At 40.5% G+C, this 21,221-nt stretch overlaps 1 protein-coding gene across 3 annotated transcripts in view; it reads left to right on the top strand.

Annotated features, from left to right (window-relative positions):
* Positions 1–1,215: 1,215 nt before the first annotated feature.
* GAS2 (growth arrest specific 2) overlaps positions 1,216–21,221 on the top strand; it is a 97,443-nt gene continuing 77,437 nt past the window's right edge. The window contains exons 1-3 of one of the 3 annotated variants that reach the window (XM_049820236.1): positions 1,216–1,507; positions 11,238–11,399; positions 19,605–19,729. In XM_049820236.1, the coding sequence (XP_049676193.1) occupies positions 11,258–11,399; positions 19,605–19,729 (267 nt within the window). In that variant the 5' untranslated portion in view covers positions 1,216–1,507; positions 11,238–11,257. Of the gene's footprint in view, positions 1,508–2,016; positions 2,068–6,600; positions 6,665–11,237; positions 11,400–19,604; positions 19,730–21,221 lie in introns of those variants that run through there. The other 2 variants (XM_049820238.1, XM_049820237.1) reach the window with 2 other exon arrangements.

Raw genomic sequence — 21,221 nt, 5'->3', positions numbered from 1 at the left:
AAGATGTGTGTATTCTGATTGGCTAGAAATGAACATCTGCTACTCAGAGAACAGGAATTTGCTTACAGTGCAATTATTGAGAAATAGCCCAGCATTAATTGTGCAAATCAAGTTTTCCCAGCAGATGAGAGTACGAAGAAATGAATGTAAATAAAAAATAAGGGTCAGCTTGATGTGCTTTTCAGCAATCAGGTTAAACAATTATTTCAGTATAATTGTACATAATGTGCTTTGGCTAGAACAATTTAATTAAGTAGATATACACTGTGAAAGAAAAAAAAAACAAGTGTGCTGTTTGACTGGAGCACTCTTATGGGAAGTGATAACATGATACCATTAGGAAACTCAACAAGACAATCTACATCCATGCATTAAGAGAAGCAGAAGTCTGAACATCTGTTTCCCGCTATTGAATTCACAAAAGGGGCTTCTCTGTGCAGGGAATAAGTGAATAAGCAACAGTTGGAGAAGAGTTGGAGAAGGTTATCTCTGACATTTAACAAAATGTTGAAATGTCATGAGAATGACATAAAGTGAGAATGAAATGGCTGAAATAAAGGTGTGCTAAGAGTTAGCTTGGCAAAGGAAGCACAGACATACAAGAACAAGGAAAACCTCTACCCACCACTCTTCTAAAAGTGTAATAGAATGATTCATCTATGAACAGCATACGTTTTTTGTTCAAAATAGACTACAAGGTGGCACGGAATGTTTTGGAGAAGTATGCGATAAAGCAGAATTCCCCAAGATCTTCCTTTAGCCAAGAGAAAAGAAAGTGGCAATTAAAAGAGGTGCTATTAAGTGTAAAAATATTCCAGAGACAACTAGTCAAATTAAAGAAAAAGAGAGTTTTATCTTGGATGTGAAATTTTCCCTTCTCCCTTTTTTTTTTTTTTTTTTTTCTTTTTCCACAATCAAGAGGCTTGGAAAGGGAGTAATAATAATAATAAAAGTGAAATGGACCCAAGCACCAACTTGCTGCCAAGGGCTGTAATACAATATCTCAGCATTTCAAGGGTAAATCAGTGTGAACTGCCTTTGCCGTCCCTCTGAAAAAAAGTAAGTATTTAACTTCCGTTCAGCCTGTGCGGACTGCTGAAATATAGGAAATCGGTTTCGGAGAGAGGGGGAGAGAGAGGAGGAAAAAAAAAAAAAAAAAAAAAAAAAAAAAAAAAAAGGTTTCCCAAAGAGAGCACCGAGCGGAGCGGACAGAAGTATGAAGAGCAGCAGCGCGGCTGCTGCCGGTCTGCTCAGCTCCGCTCGGGGGGACGGCGGCGGCTGCCGGAGGCGGGGGGCTCAGCGGCGCGCCGGGCGGCCGGGGAGTGCGGCCCCGGGAGCCGAGCCCTGCTTTGCCTGCCTGCCTGCCTGCCTGCCTGCCTGCCTGCCTGCCTGCCTGCCGACCCCACGGCGTGAGCCCGCAGCCCGGGTGCCTTTAAATTGAAGGCGTTTTCGCGTGGCTCGCCGGCTGCCTTCGAGTTTAAAGGGGGCCGGGGAGCGAAGCGGGAAGGTGAGCTTTGCCCCGCGTGTTCGTCGCTGTGGAGTAGGTGCTTTTGTTTCTTTCTCTCCCTCCTCCGTGTCCCCGGGTGGCCGTGGGGGGGTGGGGGGGAAGCGGCAAGGCTCGGTGGCGGGTACCGGGCTGCGGGGCGGGGGCGGCTGCCTGCGGGCTGGGTTTTGTTGGGTCTTTTTTGGTTTGTTTGGGTTTTTTTTTTTTTATTTTTTCTCTCTTTTCTCCCGCGCTCTGGCTCTCCGGAGTTTGAAAGTATCGCGGAGGCGGAATGAGAGCGTGCGTGGGTGTGCGGTGGAGCTGGACGAGCGGTTCCAGCCGGGGCTCGCCGCGGCTTCACCCGGGCATTGCTCCCGAGATGGCCCCCGGGCATCCCGCGGAGGGTCGGGGGCCACGGCGGGGTTTGTTTGGTCCTTGCCCCCCCCCCCCCCCCCCCCCCCCGAGGGGCAGACCTGGGAGCGGTGCTTCCAGCGCTCATGGCAAAGCCATTAGCTCAGCCTTGCTGCGGAGGGGCCCCGAGGAGGACGAACGCATCCCGGGGCAGCGCAGAGCCGGGCTCCGCGGTGGGTGAGAGCGGGGCGGCCGCCGGGTGCTGGGAGCGGTGCGGGCACCGCACGGACGGAGCGGGGGCGGATTCCCCGTGCGGGGCCGTGTGCGCTTTTCCAGCCCGTCTTTCGGGTAGTTCCTACTCGCTGTGCGCTCCCCCGTCCTTCCAGGTTCTTGCTTTCCTCTCCAGGCTCTAGATTGGAAACTGAGGAGGGCAGAGTTTGACTTGAAGAGGGCTCTCTTTCTTCCCTGGTGCTTTACGTGGAAGAAAGGAAGGTTGCCGTCTTCCTTATCTAGGATTGCTGTCAGCATCCTGCTGCAGTGGTGTGTGTCAGCTGAGCCCGCTGGCTGGACGGGCTTTGCGTGCTCCCAAGGGAGAAAGGCTCTCGGGGCGCCCGAAAGGATGCGTTGCAGGCTCCCCGGTGCAGTTCCAGCACGCTTCTGACATTACGTTGAAATGAAAAAGGCACAAAAAAAGTATTCTTTGGTTTCCATCTACATTAAGTTATGAATGGTTTCTTCACCGTGGAGTAGATGCTGTGCCAAGTGTAATGGGTTTATGATGGGTTTGCGATGTGGATTGTGATTTAATAGGAAATTAGCTGACATCCCTAAATTCATATCATATGGTACCATAGGCCATCTGATCAGCATTATACCCTGGCACCCTAGTTGGAACCACAGCCAAATCTAGATGGAGGAGGTGAGGTGAGGAAGAGTCGGTACTATCCTCAAGTTTCTAGCTCTTACTGACTTCAGGCTACTCACTTATTTGGTCGCTTTATTTATTTTACCCACAGTCTTATTTAAATTGGCACACTTACTATCCAAAGTACTTCTTCAACTCCACTTTACACCTCTAAGTTAAGCTTCACGCTAATTTCAAGACAGGATTTAGAAATGGAACTTCATAATTAAAAGCAAAGCTGATGATTGGGAGTCAGCTTGTAATACTGTCTGGATAGTGTCCTTGCAGCAAGAGACACGCTTATACACCTTGTAAGATGCGATAGGTCAGTTTTAATATGTATTTCCTTTTCTAGTTGGTGGCGGTTGAAACTTCTTTTTGTACTAATTTTTAATGGCTCTTTTGCTTAGACAAGCAGAAAAACATACAGTAAGAGCCAGGCAAAGAGAAGTCAACTTGAAAGTTTTTGGGCTGTGTTAGGAATTGGGCTTAGTTTCCAGAAGTTATAATTTTATGAGCAAGTAGATATTGAACATTCCTAAAGTTTTGTTTTGGTCTATGTGAGGAGGACTTTTTGCTTTCCTTTTGGTAGAGGAGACGTTATCAAGGCAACAAAATTGTTTCTCTTAGGCATAGTCCTGAAAGTGTCTAGGCTTCCAATGATTAGCTCAGATTTTTAAGTGCGGTTAACTTGGGTTTGGTCTGGCCTCAGACCAAGGGCCTTGCAGGTCTAAAGTATCGCTAAGCTGTTGTGCCAGGTTCTCTATCCTCCGCTCAAAGTACTGCACACATTTGTAACATGTATATTCATAACGTAAAGGACAAAGGCTTCTTGTGATTAAAGTTTACTTTATCAGTGTAGATCACATTTTGATGTAAGCCCTTAAAAATTCTAATTGATTAATGAGTTTCAGATGGTGGTTCCCCTCCAGTGCCCCTCCCCCAGCTCCTGACATGTACAGTACGCTCCAAGTTAATCTGGGAAAGCTCCAGAAACCTTGGGCTAAATTGGTTGTGGTATAGTTTATAAGGATAATAAAATAACTAGAAAAATTGAATTTCCTTACAAAAATATGCTTGCTGCATTTGTGAGCTTATGTTTTATCTGCTTGTTTATGGTAGTGAGAAAACTAAGATTACAGATACATGTATTTAGGATGATGCAGACAAGAACGACCTGTTGTTTCTTACAGAAGGGAAAGCTCTGCAATAGCTCTTGAAGAGGAGCTATGCAATGTAGTAGCAGAATCACTTTAAAAGTGATTGTGTTTGGCTTTACATATAGAAAAGGGCAAAATGAGAGTGATTAGTGTTCTGGAGTAAACTGGAAATTGCAGGTGGTAAAGATTGACTGAGTAACATCTACCGGTGAGTGACAGGTCTCTCTGGTTTTTCCTACTGCTTCTTTTAATCCATTTTAAGGATTTCAAGTAGGGGAACTTTCACGGTTTCACTTGGGGAAATTATTCCACTGTCTAGCAGATCTCACCATAGGGAACAGTTTCCTGACATTAAAAATATCAGTTACAGAAATTGTTAGTTACCTCTGTGGCTCTCAAAGGAAGACATTCATATATCACCCACCCCCCCCCCCATCCCCCCCATTTCTGCATATATATGTGTGTATACACATATGTATGTATATGGGTGAGGGGGCAGAAAAACAAGAGCAGCCTTTAGTCTGTGGACTCATGATATACTCTCCAAATCTGAAAAATGTGCCAACACTGAGACAGGAAAACTGAAATCGGTTTTCAGATGTGAATGTATTTATGCTTGGATGTGCTATGTGTGTAAAATTGCGTATGTGAAAGTGGTGATTGCAAGTATGGGTCCCAAAGTGTGGGAAGCCTCATTTCTGCTCGCACAAATGTGCGTTTTGTTGCTGCGACTTAATCTGTTTATGAGCATTGAATCTTTTATTTAAGCCTCTTTTGCACCCAACTTGCAGTTACAGCAAGTGAATGCTTCACACTGTCCACTTCAACTCCAGTAAAGTTTCAAAAGTTCTGTTCTTTTCCATCTGCTTGAGGTGATTAGAACTAGCAGGGAGATCCAGCAGAGACCCTTGCCAGATACTCATGAGCTCTGTTCTGGCTTTTGATCCTCTGTCTCCTCTCTTTCCAGGATGGCTGCTTTCCAATAGCATTACCTTCTCTCTGAGACAGCAGGAGATTGTCTGCAGTTATAGCCGATACCCCTCTGTCAAAGCCAATGTGCAGTCTAGTGCTCAAGTTCCAGTTCCTTCACAGAAAACTGTTGCTGCTCTTGTCTAAGTTGCTGTCTGCTCTCTCTACCACTGACAGTAAAACTCTTGCACAGTTGCGTGCATGATGTTTTGTTTCTCCTACAGCTGATAGCTAATGTGTTTCTTCAATCATATTACAAGAGACCTCATTTCACAAGCATAAAGCCTGCTTATTTAATTCTGTGAAGATTCTATGAAATAGAGTCTTTGAACCCAGCGTCCAAGGCAGAGTTACGCCATCTTCCGTTCCAGTTGTTCCAACTTTGTAGAACAGCTAGGCCACTGAATTGGCGTACGCGCACATCTTCAGTCCTGGATAACTCTGGTTTGGCTGCCAACTGAACAGAGCCAGTCAATTAGCTTGCCTGCTAGGCGATAGTACCTGGGGGGCCCAAAACAGATGTCTGTTGCGCGGTGTCACGGTCAAGTTGGTGTGGCGCAAAGGGACATCATGTAGGACCTTTGCATCGGAGAGGATTTGCTTGATCTCTGTATAGAGTTCTGCATTTGCTTTATGACTTATTTTTTTTTCCCTCGAGAGACAAATTTAACATATTTTTATTCTTTTCTAACTGAATACAAATACAAAGAAGAATGCTTGTTTCACTGGATACTTAATGTCTATCCTAATTCTTAAACCAAGTCATAAAGAGCAGGTGACTCGGTACGACTTCTTCATCCCTGACCTGGAAGGATTGTATCTAGGAACAAGTTAAAAGGAGTGGCTCAAGCCTCCTTTTGTTTGAGAACTAATGCACATGTAATTAGGAGCCAGGCTGAAGCGACAATGAAACTCATGTAGCACAGAGAGCGCTGCATAGCCAGCAGCTACTCAGTATAAGCCATTATATGTATATGCTGGAACTGGATGGGTAACCTGGAGTAAGAATCTACTGTTTTGTATGATTAGCTCACAGGGTGGAGCATGTATATTTTCTGTGTATGCATATCTATGCATACATGCACGCTTTTACAGATATATATATATATATATTTACTATATAGAATATTTCTTTCCCTCCAGATTATACTATTATTGCAATTTTACAGGTTATGAAAGTGGTTGGAATAGGAAATGGAATCGAATCTAGGCATCTGCAACTGTGTGCCTAACTGTGCAGCCAGTTTTACTGTTTGGATTAACAGTCTTTGCCTCCTGTGTGTTTTGAGTACAGAGTGTATCATTCTTGAATCCTTCTGTTCTACCAGTTAACCCCAACAAAAGCCAGTGGAATTACAGAAGATTACTTGTTTGATTCTCATTGCTTTCACCTTATGATCATTGACAACAATCAGCAGATAGCGTAAGTTACCCTGCTGGCAAAATACAAGTGGTGAGCTACAATACACAGAAAACTAAATGTACTACTGTAAAGCAAAATAAAAACTTCACTGTTTGGTAGAAGCAAGCAGAGAGAAATATAACCTTTTACTGTGTTGAATCTGTTACATGTCACTGGGTGTACTGTAAACTATCCCACACTGAATTCTTCAGCTAGACAATAAGTCTAAGAATTTGAGATGTCGTCCTCTTATTGAGAGAGGTGGAAAAAAAGGCTGTGCTGCATAAATATGACCTGTAACAAAACAGAATGAAAAGTAGTTAAAGACCTTTCCTTGTCTGCATTCAGAATAGTAGGGGGAAGAAGTTGCTTTTTGAGGAACAAAGCATTTAGAGGTAAGTTTTGAAAATGCTTCTGCATATCACATCAGCCTCAAAAGTTTATAGAGAAGCGTAACATTCTACAAAAATATTTGATGTGTTTGTGTTGGCTAGTTTGAAAGAGCTGCATATATGATGATTTGATGTTGCTGTTAGAAAGTAGTGAGGTTAGGAAAACCAATATTTTTTGGCTACTTTGTTCATACCTCAAGTCTGCCAAAAGGAAAGGATGAAATAGTTGTTGGAGCCAAAGAGGCTTGCCTGAGCTGTGGTGAAGTATCCTTGAACGCTGCTGGCTCCTTCTGTGGCAAGTGAATCCATTTCTTTGACCAAATTTCCTCGCTGCTAAATTGTCAATAAACTTTTCTCCAGCTCACCGGAAAATAAGTATGTTAAGGCACTTTAAGGAGGTGAGTTGATGGTATCTGAGAGAAGAATCAAGACCCTGGCCTTTACTACAGGTAGAATCTTCAGAAGGGTCTTGAAGGAGCTCAGGACCCAGGTGCTGTTACCTTCACCTAACTAACTCAGTTCAGCTTCTTCACAGATCCCAGCTAGTACGTGCTGAAGTCTTCATAGTTTATGTATGGGCTATTACAATTGATGAACTTTAATGAAGCTTAGGTACTTCAGCACTGAAGTGTCGTGGAGGCTTAAGTTAAACTTAGAAGTTCAGCAGCAGTCAGTGTTTGCGTAAAGAATAATTAAGATTTTGATAGCTTCTGATACTTGCATTTTGATAACTGACCCACAATATCACTTACAGAATTTGTGACAGGAGCTACAGGTAAAAAATTGTGCTCTGCTTTTTGAGGACTGATTTTTTTTAAATTTTTTTTTTTAATGTTAAAAATCCAAAGTAGGAATTTTGTTGCTTTGAGCCTGATAAAGTATTTTACTGAAATGTAGGGCAGGTTTTCAGAGAAGTAGCAGGGAAGGGGAAAATGAATTTCTTTCAGAAACAAAAGTAAAGAAAACTTACACAAAGGTAAGGTTGGATTGTATGGGATTCTTCAGGGTTCTTCTCAGTGGAGACTCTTCATCAGTATTAACTTTCTCATTCCACAGTCCTCACTTTGCATGCCCGCTTCACAAATTAACCCATAAATTATTGTTAATTCAGGGCTACTATTTCAAGCAGACCTAGTCCCAGTATAGAGATGCCCGAATCATTTTTAGCTTCTAGAGATTTTTTTGTCACCTGTCTATCTGCCTTTCCTCATCTTTCCCAGTTTCCCATTCTGAGAACCTGTGTCCTGTTGAAACTACCTTAAACTCAGAATACCCTTCTTGTCTCTGGATCTTCTCTCTTCTTACTACCACAGTTAGTATGAAACTGAAGCACCCATGCATCCTCCAAAAGCAGAGCTCTTTGTTCTCCCGCTTTTCTTCCTTCACTGAGTCTCAAAAGTTCCCCGAGACCTTTACTCAGCCTAGTTGCTGAGTTTTGTGAAACAAGGGGTAGGTCAGTATGAAGTATACTTAAAGACAGACCTGTATTTTAGAGACAAACTGAAGTAACATCTCAAATCCCCGAATTCTCTGCTCTGCATCTCCACAGAGATCAGGCTGAAGCATAAACAGCCTGCTGTGCTTGTTTCACAGGCTGATGGGGAAACCCAAACTGCCTCCATGTCGCTGCTCCAGAAGTCTTCCCTCTCTTTTGTCTAGTCTTAAAGAAGTGCAACTTTCAGACCTTAGAATTACTTCAGCCCCACCAGTGGCAGCAGCCTGTATCCTATCTGGCTGGCTGTCAGGCATATTATTATGCTCTTGATTATTAATTAGCTCCAGGTTTCATAGGGCACTTAATAAGCATGGTCTTGGAAGTCACAAGGTAGGTGGACCCCTCCTGAGGTGACGGATGAGGATGTTGTCTCTGTCGTTTTCCTCTGAACGCAACCCAGCTCAGTGTGTGTGCCGTGAGCTGTACTCCGAACAGGGCAGACCCTGCTTAGGGTCCCATGATGAATATTGCTGTGCACATCCTTGAAATATAAAATTACAGAATAATTAAAGTTGGAAGGGACCTCCAGGGGTCATCTAATCTAACCCAGTCCTTAAAGCATGTAAGAACTGTGAAATTATTTCTGGTGAAGAGGTGCAGTGTCTAACTGGTTCCTTTAGTATAATTGTGCTTCTTTTTTCAGGTATATTTTTCCAATCTGTATGTCAAAAGAAGCAAACTGCAGGATCTTGTTTCCTAAACATTTAGATATATAGGTGTTAATAAACTGAAAAATTGATGCCAAAAATGGTGTATTTTTACTTTGCTTTATTTGTGTACTGTATATGAAGTGAACATTCAGGAATGAGACTTTTTTTAATTACTTTTTACCGATATCATTTCAGAAGTGGTTCAAGAGGATAAACTAGTTTCAGTTCTGGTTCTCACCATATCAATGGGATTTATAGACTCCAGAAATCGGTAAAAAAAAAAAAAAAAAAAAAAAAAAAAAAAAATTATATATATATATAAAGGCTTTTTTTCTGGAAGGAAAGTATATGACAAAGGTATTTATACTCGACTTTTCCCATATAGTCTTCGAAGACAAGGGGGTATCAGTTACCCATCTTGCCTCTGCTTCCATCCAAAATGAAGTGGTGATTTGCAGAACTAAATTGCATGGTTCTGAGTGACTTAGAGCAACTTAAAATATACTGTCATTGTAATTCCTTAGCTGTTAGTATCATCTAGTCCAAAGGAATCTATTTTGAGAGTGACATTCCAGACTGATTTTTGCAGAGTTAACAGCCGAATTCTTCTCCCTCCACTCCCTCGCGCCCCGCCCCAAATGAACAGGTATGATTTGGATTTAATCAACCAGGAAACCATAAATCCAAGCTGACGTTTTTACAAAGTCAGTTTTCAGAACAGAGCTGTGCTTAAATTACATCCTTCAGTCTGCCTTAAACTCCTCTGCTTTCAAAGGAACTTTGATACATAAGGATTTTTGTTGTTGTTGTTGTTAGGTAAAAGTAAAATTTACTTATAATTCAGAAATGTGCAAGGGAATAAAGTCTTTTTTTATGTTTATTTTCCCACCTCCCCAACTGAAAAAATTGTCTAATTCCAGTAAGGAGTATATTTGTAGTGAGAGCTACAGTATCTATCTCAAGGGCAAACCAGACTTCAGGATTTGGGGTGAGGTACTCTCAACAAGAGCTTAAGCAGATGTTTTTGCGAACAAGGAGTTTAGTTACTCAGGGTATGGTTAAAATACGCCATCTTGTTTTAATGTAAGCATTAAAATATCCCAAACAGCATTTAATATCTTTGGAAATGTCAGTTACAGCACAATTTTATGGAAAGGCAATTGCTTTTTACATTCAGTAGACATTTTCCTTTTTTTGGCAAAGGAATTGTTTTCAGTATTCTTGTTATTCCAGGCCACAGTGGAATAGTATAACAAATTGTTCTTTCGTGTTGTTGTTTTTAAAGCCACAACTACCTCTTACCTGACTTGAAAGGTATGCAAAGGACAGAAAGGAGCAGTGTTTGCGGACTATCATAAGCTGAAGCCAGTTGGCTCGTGCAACCGCAGTTGGTGTGGATCACCCAGTTGACAATAGGCAAAGAACTGTTCCTTACGGACCTCCCACCTCCAGTTAACGTCTGTCTAGTGCCGCCTGCGTAAGACCCCGTGACTGCTAGTTGGCGTGACTGGGCTTTCAGCAGGCTACAGCCTACCAGGCAAGAAAGTATCTCGGCTCCTTGCTGCGAGCATTAGGGTCCAGGTCTGAGTTTCTTTTCAGAGAGAAAAATAACCTTGTTTCCTTAGCATGCTTCTGCCACAGATGGGGGAATTAGTCCTTCAGGAGCAGAGATATAGGTCCGGTGGGCCTAACGTCTCTGGCTGCTGCAAGACTTGCAACACTTCACTAATATTTAACACATGACGTATGGTCTTACCTGCAACTAAAGTTTCAGCGTGTTGTCACTGAAGCAGAGGAGTATTTGTAGAAAAGGTGGAAGTGGGAAGTGTGGGTGACCAGCACTAGCTGTTGTGCTGCTCTCTGCAGAAATAACACTATTCCGTAAATATATTTGGTGGCGGTTTTTCTCTTTAATTATTCTGAAGCTGTAGAATAGACTGATTCCTTTTGGTAACAGCATTTGTTAATTGTTAGTACGTTTGCTGTAGTAGCGTAACTCAGTTGTTCCTGTGCTTTTCTTGGGCCTGATCCAAAAATCTCTGAAGCTTTCCATTTATTTTGAATGGGTATTGGATCAGGCACCGTAGTGAGTTGTTAGCTTTGTGTAAAATGTTTATTTTGATTTGATTTTAATCATTCCTTGCAGAATATTTGGTTATGTGTTGGCAACATGTGTAGCTTGGTGAGTACAAATGAGGTTGACATTTATCTGTATGATTTAATCACTTGCAATGTGATCCATTAACAAAACAAACCTTCAGTCATTGATGATGTATTGATGTGTTGGATCCACACCTGTTTGTCTGACATCTGATTTCTTAGAATCATAGTTACTATCTTCTACAATTCTAAAAAGAGAACCTGTGAAACTAGATTTGGTATAATGAAGTAATTTTTTTTATTTTTTTTTTTTATGTATATAATAAAACAGGTACAACAAGTGGATAAGCAATGTGCACTGCTCTGAGCCCGAAGGCACGTGGCCCTGGCCTCTCTGATATGCATCAATACAGTCAGTGGCTTGCAAGTAGACATGAGGCCAACTTGTTGCCGATGAAAGAGGATTTGGCCCTGTGGCTCACAAACCTACTGGGTAAGATACAATAAGATGGAATGCAGATACTGGGCGGTAAAAGAACTCTATAAGCTGTTAGCTGGGAATTCGGTCCTTCAGGCTTCTTTGCGTTTCAGAAATAAAGGTGGTTATGATTAGGTAGCTACCGCCACACACAGTGCAACTGTTAGCAAAGTCAGAAAAGCTAATAAGTAATTTGCCTCCACAGTGTTTCTGTGAGTAGCATAATTGAACTTTATTATTCGTTTCATGTTTATTTTTCCTCACATTTTCTTTTAAATGTTCTTTTGCTTGTGTTTTCTGTATTAATACCGTTAAGCTGAATGGTGCTAATTACTGCCATCGCCTATGTTTTCCATTTTTATTGGTAGGCCCCCTAAAGAGTGTGGGTGTACTGTCTTGAATGGAAGGAGCCATTAAATAGTTCTTTGCTGACGAAGCAGTCCAGTGATTGAGAACTGGCACCCAAGGCAATGCACGCTAAGAGTTGTGGAAGCTTGCGCGTAGAGGGCTCCGAGCTAGTGGCTGCAGCTGGCACCTGGGGATTTACTGGTTGCAGCTGTATGTCTCGGTGTGTGGAGCCAAAACGTGTTGTTGAGGCAAGAGGATGCATACCAAAAGCCAAGAGAAAAATCAGGTACCCGTGAAGAGGAGCAAATGAGAGTATGTCCCTGGCAGGAAGGGGAGAGACAGTTCATTGGGGTATACGACTCATTCAAGAAGGTGGAATTTAGAAACTATGAGTCAAGAAATAGTATGTTGTTTGTTGAGAACATTCGGGGAAAATGGCTTTTGTGTGATCTCTGTAAGTCCAAAGGATTCTATCAAAGACGTACATGACTTAGGCAGTACCTCATCCTAAGGGAAACATGTCAGCCGTTCCTCTCATTAAACAAAAAGGAGAAAATATTTCAGAGGAGGTGATGTTTACATGAAACTTTCGTTGATGTTTTTTTGGAGGAAAATTTGGATAAGCGTTTTTACATTTGGTGTGTGTGTGGTTTGGGGGGTTTTGGGGCTTTTTTTCTGGAAGCCTGTTCTGGTGAGACATAGGCAGTGTCTTACCTTGGCAAATGCTGTAGCTGAACCAACTCAGTGATATCACACAATAATAGAGTATAGCTAGTGCCTTTCATCTGCATATTCTAGCTTGCTGTATTTCCTCGCTTTTCAAGACGAAGGGAAGTATCGCTGTGTTATGAGAGGTGTAGTCAATAAGTACAATGTCAGTAGAATGCAAGAACTCAGTATTTTGCAGGTAGACGGTAACCATTTTAGAGTTGGAATAGTTGTGAATCCACAACTGCACAAGTGGCACTTGTTTTAAATTACATCTTTGTGTGGTACTTCCATTTAAATTAATGAGTTTTGAATATAAAATTGTTCAGGCGATGCCAGAACAAAATCCAGAAATCCTGACTTCTCGTTCCAATTACCACGAGATAGCAATCCAAAAGACTGTTTTTTGAATTAGAAGCAGCATATTCCATTAAGGATTTAATATATTGTTTAAATGTTTTAAACAATGAAGTTTTAGTGAGCCACTCTAAAACAAATAGAAGCTTGTTTGCAGTTCATAACAGAGTTCTCACAGTGACAAGTTTAGGAATGAGGTCAGTTTTTTAGCAAGAAAGTAGCAACCAGCAGGAGGTTCTGAAATGCCAACTATAATTAAAAATCTGATTTTTCATATGGACACCAAATTCTGCACTGCAGAACTAAATGGGCGCAACCTTCTTTTAATTAAGCAGGATACACAGTTCACTTGCTTAATGTGTTCCCCCACACCTTCTCACACCAACCTCTTATTTTCTCAGAGTTTGTCCTCAAGAATTGAAATTATAGTGACTTGTTAAACTGCTTTGAATTCCTGTGTAGACATTGTTATTCAAATTAATAATTCAATTAAGTTAAAATTTGCATTCAAAATAAATTAAGTGTAACTGAATTAAAGTAATTAATATTCATATAAATATATTAACTCAGAATTCATATTTGGTTTAATTACTGTGTAATTTAGGTTAAATTTAATGAGAGGAAGGATGCATGAGCATGTTACTGTAAGATAAAATAGGTATGAATTTATAGCATGCTGTTACCTTGTAAAAACCTGTTTGTACTCTCACATTTCAGCATTCAAAAGGGTAAAAGGATATGCAAGACTCTTTTGTTTGTTTTGTTGTGGGTTTTTTTTCCCTTCGTGGGAGAAATAATGTACTTTGCATTAATGGTTAGTAGATTTTCATGTGCATGGATGTGCAGATAACACAGAGCAGATAATACTCTGTGTGTATTCACACCCTAGTTTGCTCTGTGCTGTAACCTGTGTGGCCTCATTGTAAGTGTCTTTGTGCCAGTTTTAATGTAATAGGCTTTCTGAATTTATAAAGAAAATTAATATGCATTTCAATTTTTGCCATGTTGATTCATGTTTTGTTTTATCTCTATTTTGTTCATTTGTACTATGATTCAACAAGGACACGTAATCTTTTCAACTAAATGTAGATTTATAAAAAAAATAGAAAATATTTTAGGCAAGAATAGTTTGATCAACTATTTGATCAACTGATGGTGTTTTTTGGAAATTTTTGTGGAGAGGCAAATATGTCCTACGTACTTGTGTTACTGGAAGTTAAAATGGTGACAGTTTTGCAGCAGCAAAGCCTGGTATGGGTTTGAAGTTACAAACTGGAAAACATTAGAAGGATATTGCACTTCATAATATGAATGAAGGGGTTTGATATTAGATGGAAATTAGGCATAGCTAGAATTTGACCTTACCCAAGTGATAAATAGGAAGACTGACACAGGTGGTGCAGCTGGAGAATGCTGCTGTAAGAAATTTTAACCCTGACACTTTGGACATTTTATTCCAATTTAGCATGGACATTGTTGTGGGGGCTCTTTTAGTAATCACTAGTACTTTTGTACGCATTTTGCTAATTATTTTTGGAACCATGTCAGAGAAACTCAGAGCTTCTGAGAGGACAGTTTGTCATTACAGCTCCATTGCTGAATAGATTTTAGCTGCCTGTATTCTGGGGGCTGGAAAAAGGACATTGCAGATAAAATCGATGTGTCGGATGGGATGAACTCATACAGTATTGTACGTTATAGCATTCTCAAAGTGGGACGTGTCAGCATTGCAGGGCTTGGTGTTTGCACGCTGGAGAGGAAGATTGGAGCTATGGATGTTGTGTCTCTTACCCTCGCTTCCCTCTGCTGAGCTGTGGTGGCTCAGTCCAGAGATCCTTGCAGTAACAAAGTTAAGGAGATGTGCTGACCCAACTGTCTTTCAAATAATGGTCATCTCTCAGCCTTGTTTTTATTATGTATGGAGCCAATGAAGTATTCGACAACGCTTTCACTGCTGACACACTCCAAATTTGGTAGATTATGTATATACTTACTTTAATGGAATGCTCTTGTGGATACTGAAAACTTCTGTTCCACCTCGAGCAAGCTTCGCATGGGAATTGGCACAGTTGGGCCATGGTAATCTTATAGCAGAGGCAAAATAGCAACTTGAAAGCAAATAGGGTTTGCTTGGCTGCTGTACTCTCCAATGCTGTCTGGTTTTCTCTTGTGTGTCTGCAGAAGCAAAAGGGCTGACATCAGGAGGACTGGGCCTCGTCACCAACCTGTAGTTTAGGGCAGGTACAGAGGGATGGCTCCTCTGTTTCCCTTTTGGCTATTGTGTAGAGCTCTGATGTTTTTTTTCCATTCCCAGAGCCCAGTTACCAGCTGCAGAGGGTTATATTGTCGCTTATTCCATCCAGCTTCATTTAGCACGTGGGACCACGGAATAGACCTGTGAGATGTGCCTTGGGCATGTGGCTGGGGTCCAAGGTTTCAGTGCTGAGGCCTCTTCCTAACAGAGGGCTTCAGAAGCTCCTAGATAAGGAGTTGGAGAAGGTAAGGTGGTGAGGAATTGGACACGTAAATGTTGAATGTTGTATGAGGCGTGTAAAAGTGGCTTGGGTGCAGAAGTGAAGTAGGCTTGGAGAAAAGGAACAGAGAGTTGAGGATGTTAGAACAGGCATTGAGTTGAAGACCAGGCTTGGAATTTAAAGGCGTGTTGAAGGAGGTGTAAAATTTGGGGGATGAAGGATAGGAAGTCTTCTACAAGAAAATGGTCTTTCTTTGATTCTGAATTAAAGCAAAACCTGTTTCAGCTCAGTGTTCTGGCTCACCTTGCTGTCTAAGAAGATTCTGTAGCAGTACCTTTATTTTTAACATCGGTGTGTTCAGCTCAAGCCAGTGGGAAACGCAGGTTTTAAATACCTGAATATGAAGACATTCATGATACCGATACTTCTAGTGATTCTGCTGGCACTGATGTCGTTTCTTACTTAGTTGAGTGGCTTTTGAATTTTCTTTAGTATCAACATGCCTTTGGGATTGTCTATAGGTCCCATTTCAAGTAAGTGATAATGTCTCAATGCTATCAAAGCTATTTTTCTTGCTGTTAGCTGTTGTCGGAAACAGAGTAGCCTTGTCAGAAAAGAGCCAGTTTTGCATGTGCATGAAGTCGTTGGCCTTCGTTTTCTTTATTTTTATTGCATTTTGTTATCTTGGGTTTAAATGTCACACAATTTGAGAGGGACAGGAGGAGTTGTTCCACTGGTGCCTCAGTATTGTAGAAGCTCATCCTCCTACTGACATGTTTCGGAGATTCACCCGAGTGAAATGTTTCTATTTGTAAACTAGTAGTTTTGTGTTACCACAGAAGCGTACAATTACAATAGCCGATCAGCTAGTTGTGAGCCTGGAGTTGGTGTCTTGCGTTGTAGTTATTGAACTAAGTGTGGAAGAACTCGGTGCAATAATAGAGGAACCAACTAGATTTTGGTACTTGTTCTAGTCTTTGAGTCCCTCTGCCTTCTTCGGAAGGTTCTGGTTGTCTGAGATGGCCCGTAGGGAATGCTTCATCTTCAACCTCTTGGGCACACACCCTGGGCATGGGCTTTTTTTAGTTATTCTTTCATAGACCTCCCAGTCTGGTTGCATTAGGACTCCCAGGACTGGGTGGCCTCAGAGATAGCAGCCCACAGTTTCCAAGTGGTTGGTGTTCAGGTATAACAGTTTGTCTTTTTAAGGGGCATCTGGTGATTGCGGTAAAAGAGAGGGTAAGCAATGCTTGTGAGGTTTGAGAAAGCCTTCATATTCCTGGTTTGGTGGGTTTTTTTTTTTGTTTTCATACTCTTAGTGTTGGTTTTTTTATTATGCTTAATGTTATTTCCATTCTATAAAAACATTGCAACTGCTTTCTTGTAATTATAGGGGGAGTTATACATTTTTAATAGAGTATAATGTTTTTTCCATACAAATATACAGAGCCATTTTTTTCCTCAGGCTATGAACATTACTCTCATTTGAATCAATACATTTCAACTGTTAAATATGTCAGAGTGTCTGTTTTAGCAAAGAAATGCCACCTTTTGGAGCCATAAAATACAGTGAATTGAAAGCTGACACCTAATATATTTTTCATTGGATACAGATGTTCAATGCAAAACTCATTCTTTCAGCTTTCATAAAAGGGAACAGAACTAAAATACTTCAGTTTAGTGTACAATGTGCAGTGACCAAACTGCTAATGCAGTTCAGCATTTAAAATAATATAAACATATTGTTAAATAGCAGAAGATAGAAGAATTTTTCCATGCCTGTGTGAAGAGAAAATACCTCTAAAGAGGTTCTAGCTTTTTTAATGCTTGGCCAGTGAAGTAATAAATCTAGAAATCACAGGACAGAATAGATATGTAGAATAGGATTTTTCTTCCACCTGTGTGAAAAATTATGCTTTCCAAAATAAAAAAAATAATCTTGAGTAGCTTAAACGTATTTGAAATAATTTTTTAAAAGAAAATAATTCTACTGTAAAATGCAATACTCTATTAAAAATAAAGCAGTTCCTATAACATTGTCATTCTTAAAATTTAGCTCTCTAATGGCTTTACACTTCTTGCAAAAATGCTGATGGGGGCAAATGGGAAATTATGTAGGCTAGAATGGTGATGAAGGCTTCTGAGGTGCTGAGATGTTCAATTTTTGTATCTGTGGGCTATTATAGTTTCAGTCCTGGCTTCAGCTGAGCTGGAGGCACTGCTAAAATGTTGTCCGTTACGCACAAGCTACCACTGAATGTCTGCGGTGCTGCTACTGCTCTTTTGCCTGGAGAAGTCATTTAGGTATACAGGAGCTATAAAGTGGGCTATGTGGCAGAGAGAATTAAGGGGGGGATAAAAAGGGGAAAAAAACCCTTCACATTAAACAGATATTTCTGAAGTAGAAATGTGTTAGAAAAACCAAGTTTAAGTTCAAACAAAAATACAAGTCTGCTGTTGTATCTGAAGATGGTTTGCTGCAAAAATCTTTATCATAGTCATTGATTTTTAACTGATCAAACTGAAGAGATTCACGATTTTTTGCCCAAAGGATGCTTAAGTATCTAACAATTTTCAGGCAAGGGCCTAGAGAAATCAACTTTCCTTTAGCATTTGTGTAATCATATTGCTTTATAATAACTGCTGTCTTCAGTGTTATAGGTGACCTTGACTGTCAGATGACAATGTACCAGCAATATATTACAGAAGTACAATATTAATTTTTTTATTATCTACTTCATTTTTGTTACTTTTGAGTGTTAGTTTCCCGCTCTCTTCTGAGTGAAAAGGTATAAAAAGGCTTTACTTGTTTTTTCTACATCTACTTTTCCTAGTTTTTTTTTTTTTTTTTTGATGAAAAATGTTTTGAACCTGTTCTAAACAGATTAATGTTTTCAGTTTCCAGACATCTCATGGAGAATACAATTCCCCAAACTAACTAGAAAAACAAAACAAAAGAAGTGGTTTAGTCAGGCAGCTGCTTGTTGGTCAAAAATCTGTGGCAAAACCCCCGACCAGCAGTGGGCAGACCTGTACCTGTTGGTCTGCTTGCAAACAAGCTGGTTTTGAGTAGCAGGAGTGAATCTGGATGGGCTGAGGGATCACTCTCACTTCAGTTCTTAATTTTTTTTTTCCCCCCTCTCTTCCCCCCCCCTCCCCCAGGGTAGCCTATAGCTACTGATGATTGCTGTGTAGCAGCCTATAGAGAATGAGTTGATAGCGTTATTCCTGTTTCCAAATTCCCGTATGTAAATATCACCAAAAATAAATAAATCCTGTCTTAATAGGAAGAGCAAGAATTAGTCCTTGATGCTTTCCTGGTATTAGTAGAAGTGAAGAGAGCTGTAAAATAAAGCTGCTGGTCAAAAAAGTGTCCAAAGAGAAAGCAAATTTTCCAGTAGAAATGTGAAATGGAAAACCTTCAATAAGAAATAGGAATATTTTTACCTGGAAATGATGTTAAGATCCTGGAAGATTAGTCTAGGGTGTAAGTGATTCCCTTCTCATCTGACCTGTCCAGCCTGGTCAGAATGCACATCTCATCATGGGACTCGTCATCTCCTCTGCCCGGGGGATGCAATTACTGTGTAATGGAAGGTCGTCTGGTCTGCCGTAGCCAGGGAGGACGATCTCTGGCAGCTGAAGTACAGTGTCATCTAACATGATAAAAATTGGCATGTTTTGAAATGTTTTGAGTATTTTGGCTTTGTTCTTTGGGTGAAAATTTTAATCTGTGGCAGGTAGATACATAACCTGAAATTTCACGCTCTCCCTTTTCTTTTTTTTTTAATGTACCTAACTTTACTTCGAAAAAGCTCTTTCAAAGGACCGTTGTAGTCACTGTACTATCTTGTCAACTTCTCGCAGGATCAAGTCTTAAAGTCTTTTTTAAAAAATACAGTCCGTCCTTTCTTGACATGGTTTTCTACTTCTGTTACAAGCTGCAGTAGTGTTAGCAACTCTTACGCTATAGCTACCCATGCACACTGGTGTAAACCATTTGCCTGCTGTACTCTGTCTTTTAAAACACTATGTAAAAAGCACTGGAATTTCATAAGTAAAATGAGATACGTGAAGTCTGATATGCTAGAATTATTTTTTCAAATAGCACGTGACTTCACAAAGCAAGCATATTATCTTTGAATAATTTGCTGTATGTCTACCAGTAAAGTAGTAGTGAGGTTATTCACTAGGTATTCAAAGTAATGCAAGTTTTTCAGTGAAAGCATATTTCAAATTGTTGTCAAGATTTCTATTGATTTCTCTTTTTACACAGATGCAGTCTATACTATTGCATACTTTCTGCCATGTTAACTTTCTGTTTGCTGTTCAGGTAGAGAAATAACAGCAGAAACCTTTATGGAGAAATTGGATAATGGTGCCTTGCTTTGTCGGTTAGCTGAGACCCTGCAGGAGAAATTTAAAGAAAACAGCTTTGATGCAAACAAGCCTGCCAAAGTAAGTGTCGGTCAATGTTCTAGCATGTATTGTCAGTATCTGAGGTATCTGACTGTTTTGGTACTGAACTTTTTTTGTGCAGTTAAGAGACTTCATTTGTGGAGGCTCTGTAAATGGGCAGGGAGGTAATTGTTCCGTGTAGAAAAATTACAATATAAAATTAGGGGAATTGGTACTACTTGGGTAATTATTAAGGTAACTATGAGAGGCAGTTAATAAAACAATGACTTCTAATATGTGGAGGATAAGACATAGAACATGCAAGGATAAGATCTTGCAGTGTGATGTGGTAGCTAATAGAGAAAATCTGATCCTTGTATTTATTTGCAAGGGGAATATTAAGTAGCTGTGGGAGGTGCCTTTTCCTCCATAAACAGCTCTAGGGAGGCCAATAATAAAATTCTATAGCTAGTTTTGGTGCCTTGAGTTTAAAGGTCCTTTTGGTGTGCTGGAAGGGGTTCAGTAAAGAGTTGCAGGAATGATGTGGAAAATGTGAACCCTTAGAATATACTGAAGAGCTTTGCAAAGATCAGGTTAAGATCTTGCTTGACTGCAACTTCCCTTTAAGTTATTTTCATAGGACGGTCTTATTGGGAGAAATTCAAGAGTGCAGCAAGTTTCTTTCTGGGAGAAGTTAAATTAAGTGGTTGACACATTGATGCGTTTACTGTGAAACTGTTTTTATTTTTTGTATTGAATTCAGATACTTCTTCCTTGAAAGCTGAAACGGGCAAATACACAGTGGGTAAAAAAGAGCCTAAGAGCAGAAATCACATAATGCATCTTCTATTCTTGATGTTTTCATAACTAGTCTATAGCAGAAATTACGGCCCGGCATAAATCTTATCGGCAGTTCTGAGAACTGACAGCCTTGTGTCAGCTGCAGCTGCATAAGTTGTTTTTCTTGGTTTCAAGCTCGTAACTGTTGTTGCAGAAGAAATTGTCTGGACTGAGGCAGGCTTTATGTATTTAATTAATTATTTTTAACCTTCCGTGGGTTGAGGCAGGGCAGGGGCTTATGCAGGGAGGTGGTGTTTTCTTGCTTTGCGTTTTTGTTTGTTTGTTGGGGTTTTTTTTCCTAAAGAAAAAGGAAGAGATAGCTGGGAAGGAAGATAAATAAAGTAGAGAAAGAAGGAATCCTACCTCCACATAGGAGGAAAAGACAGCTGGAACTCATATTTCATATTTCAAATTATAATCGGGGTTTGGTTAGTGGAAGCACTGGATGACTTCTGAGTTCCAGCTTGTCTTCACCTAAGGGGTGGCCTGTTAGTGTCATGGTAGCTCCCAAGTTGAGAAAACACTTACGGCAGTCTTTTTCGATTGAGCCTAGGAACTAGCTAAGCAGAAAGAAGGGTTACTTGTTGTTTTGGGTTTTTTCCCCTTAACAAACAAACAAACAAATCAACAAAAGGTACCGTTATTGACCAAAAAACTACTAAAAGGTTCAGTGAATAACCTCAAGGTAGACTTGGCTACACAGTTCTAAAAC

The sequence above is a fragment of the Accipiter gentilis genome, chromosome 17, assembly GCF_929443795.1.
Source record: "Accipiter gentilis chromosome 17, bAccGen1.1, whole genome shotgun sequence".
Classification (NCBI taxonomy): Eukaryota; Metazoa; Chordata; class Aves; order Accipitriformes; family Accipitridae; genus Astur; species Astur gentilis.
Note: the sequence above shows the minus strand (reverse complement) of the source record. Positions and strands in the feature narration are given on the sequence as shown.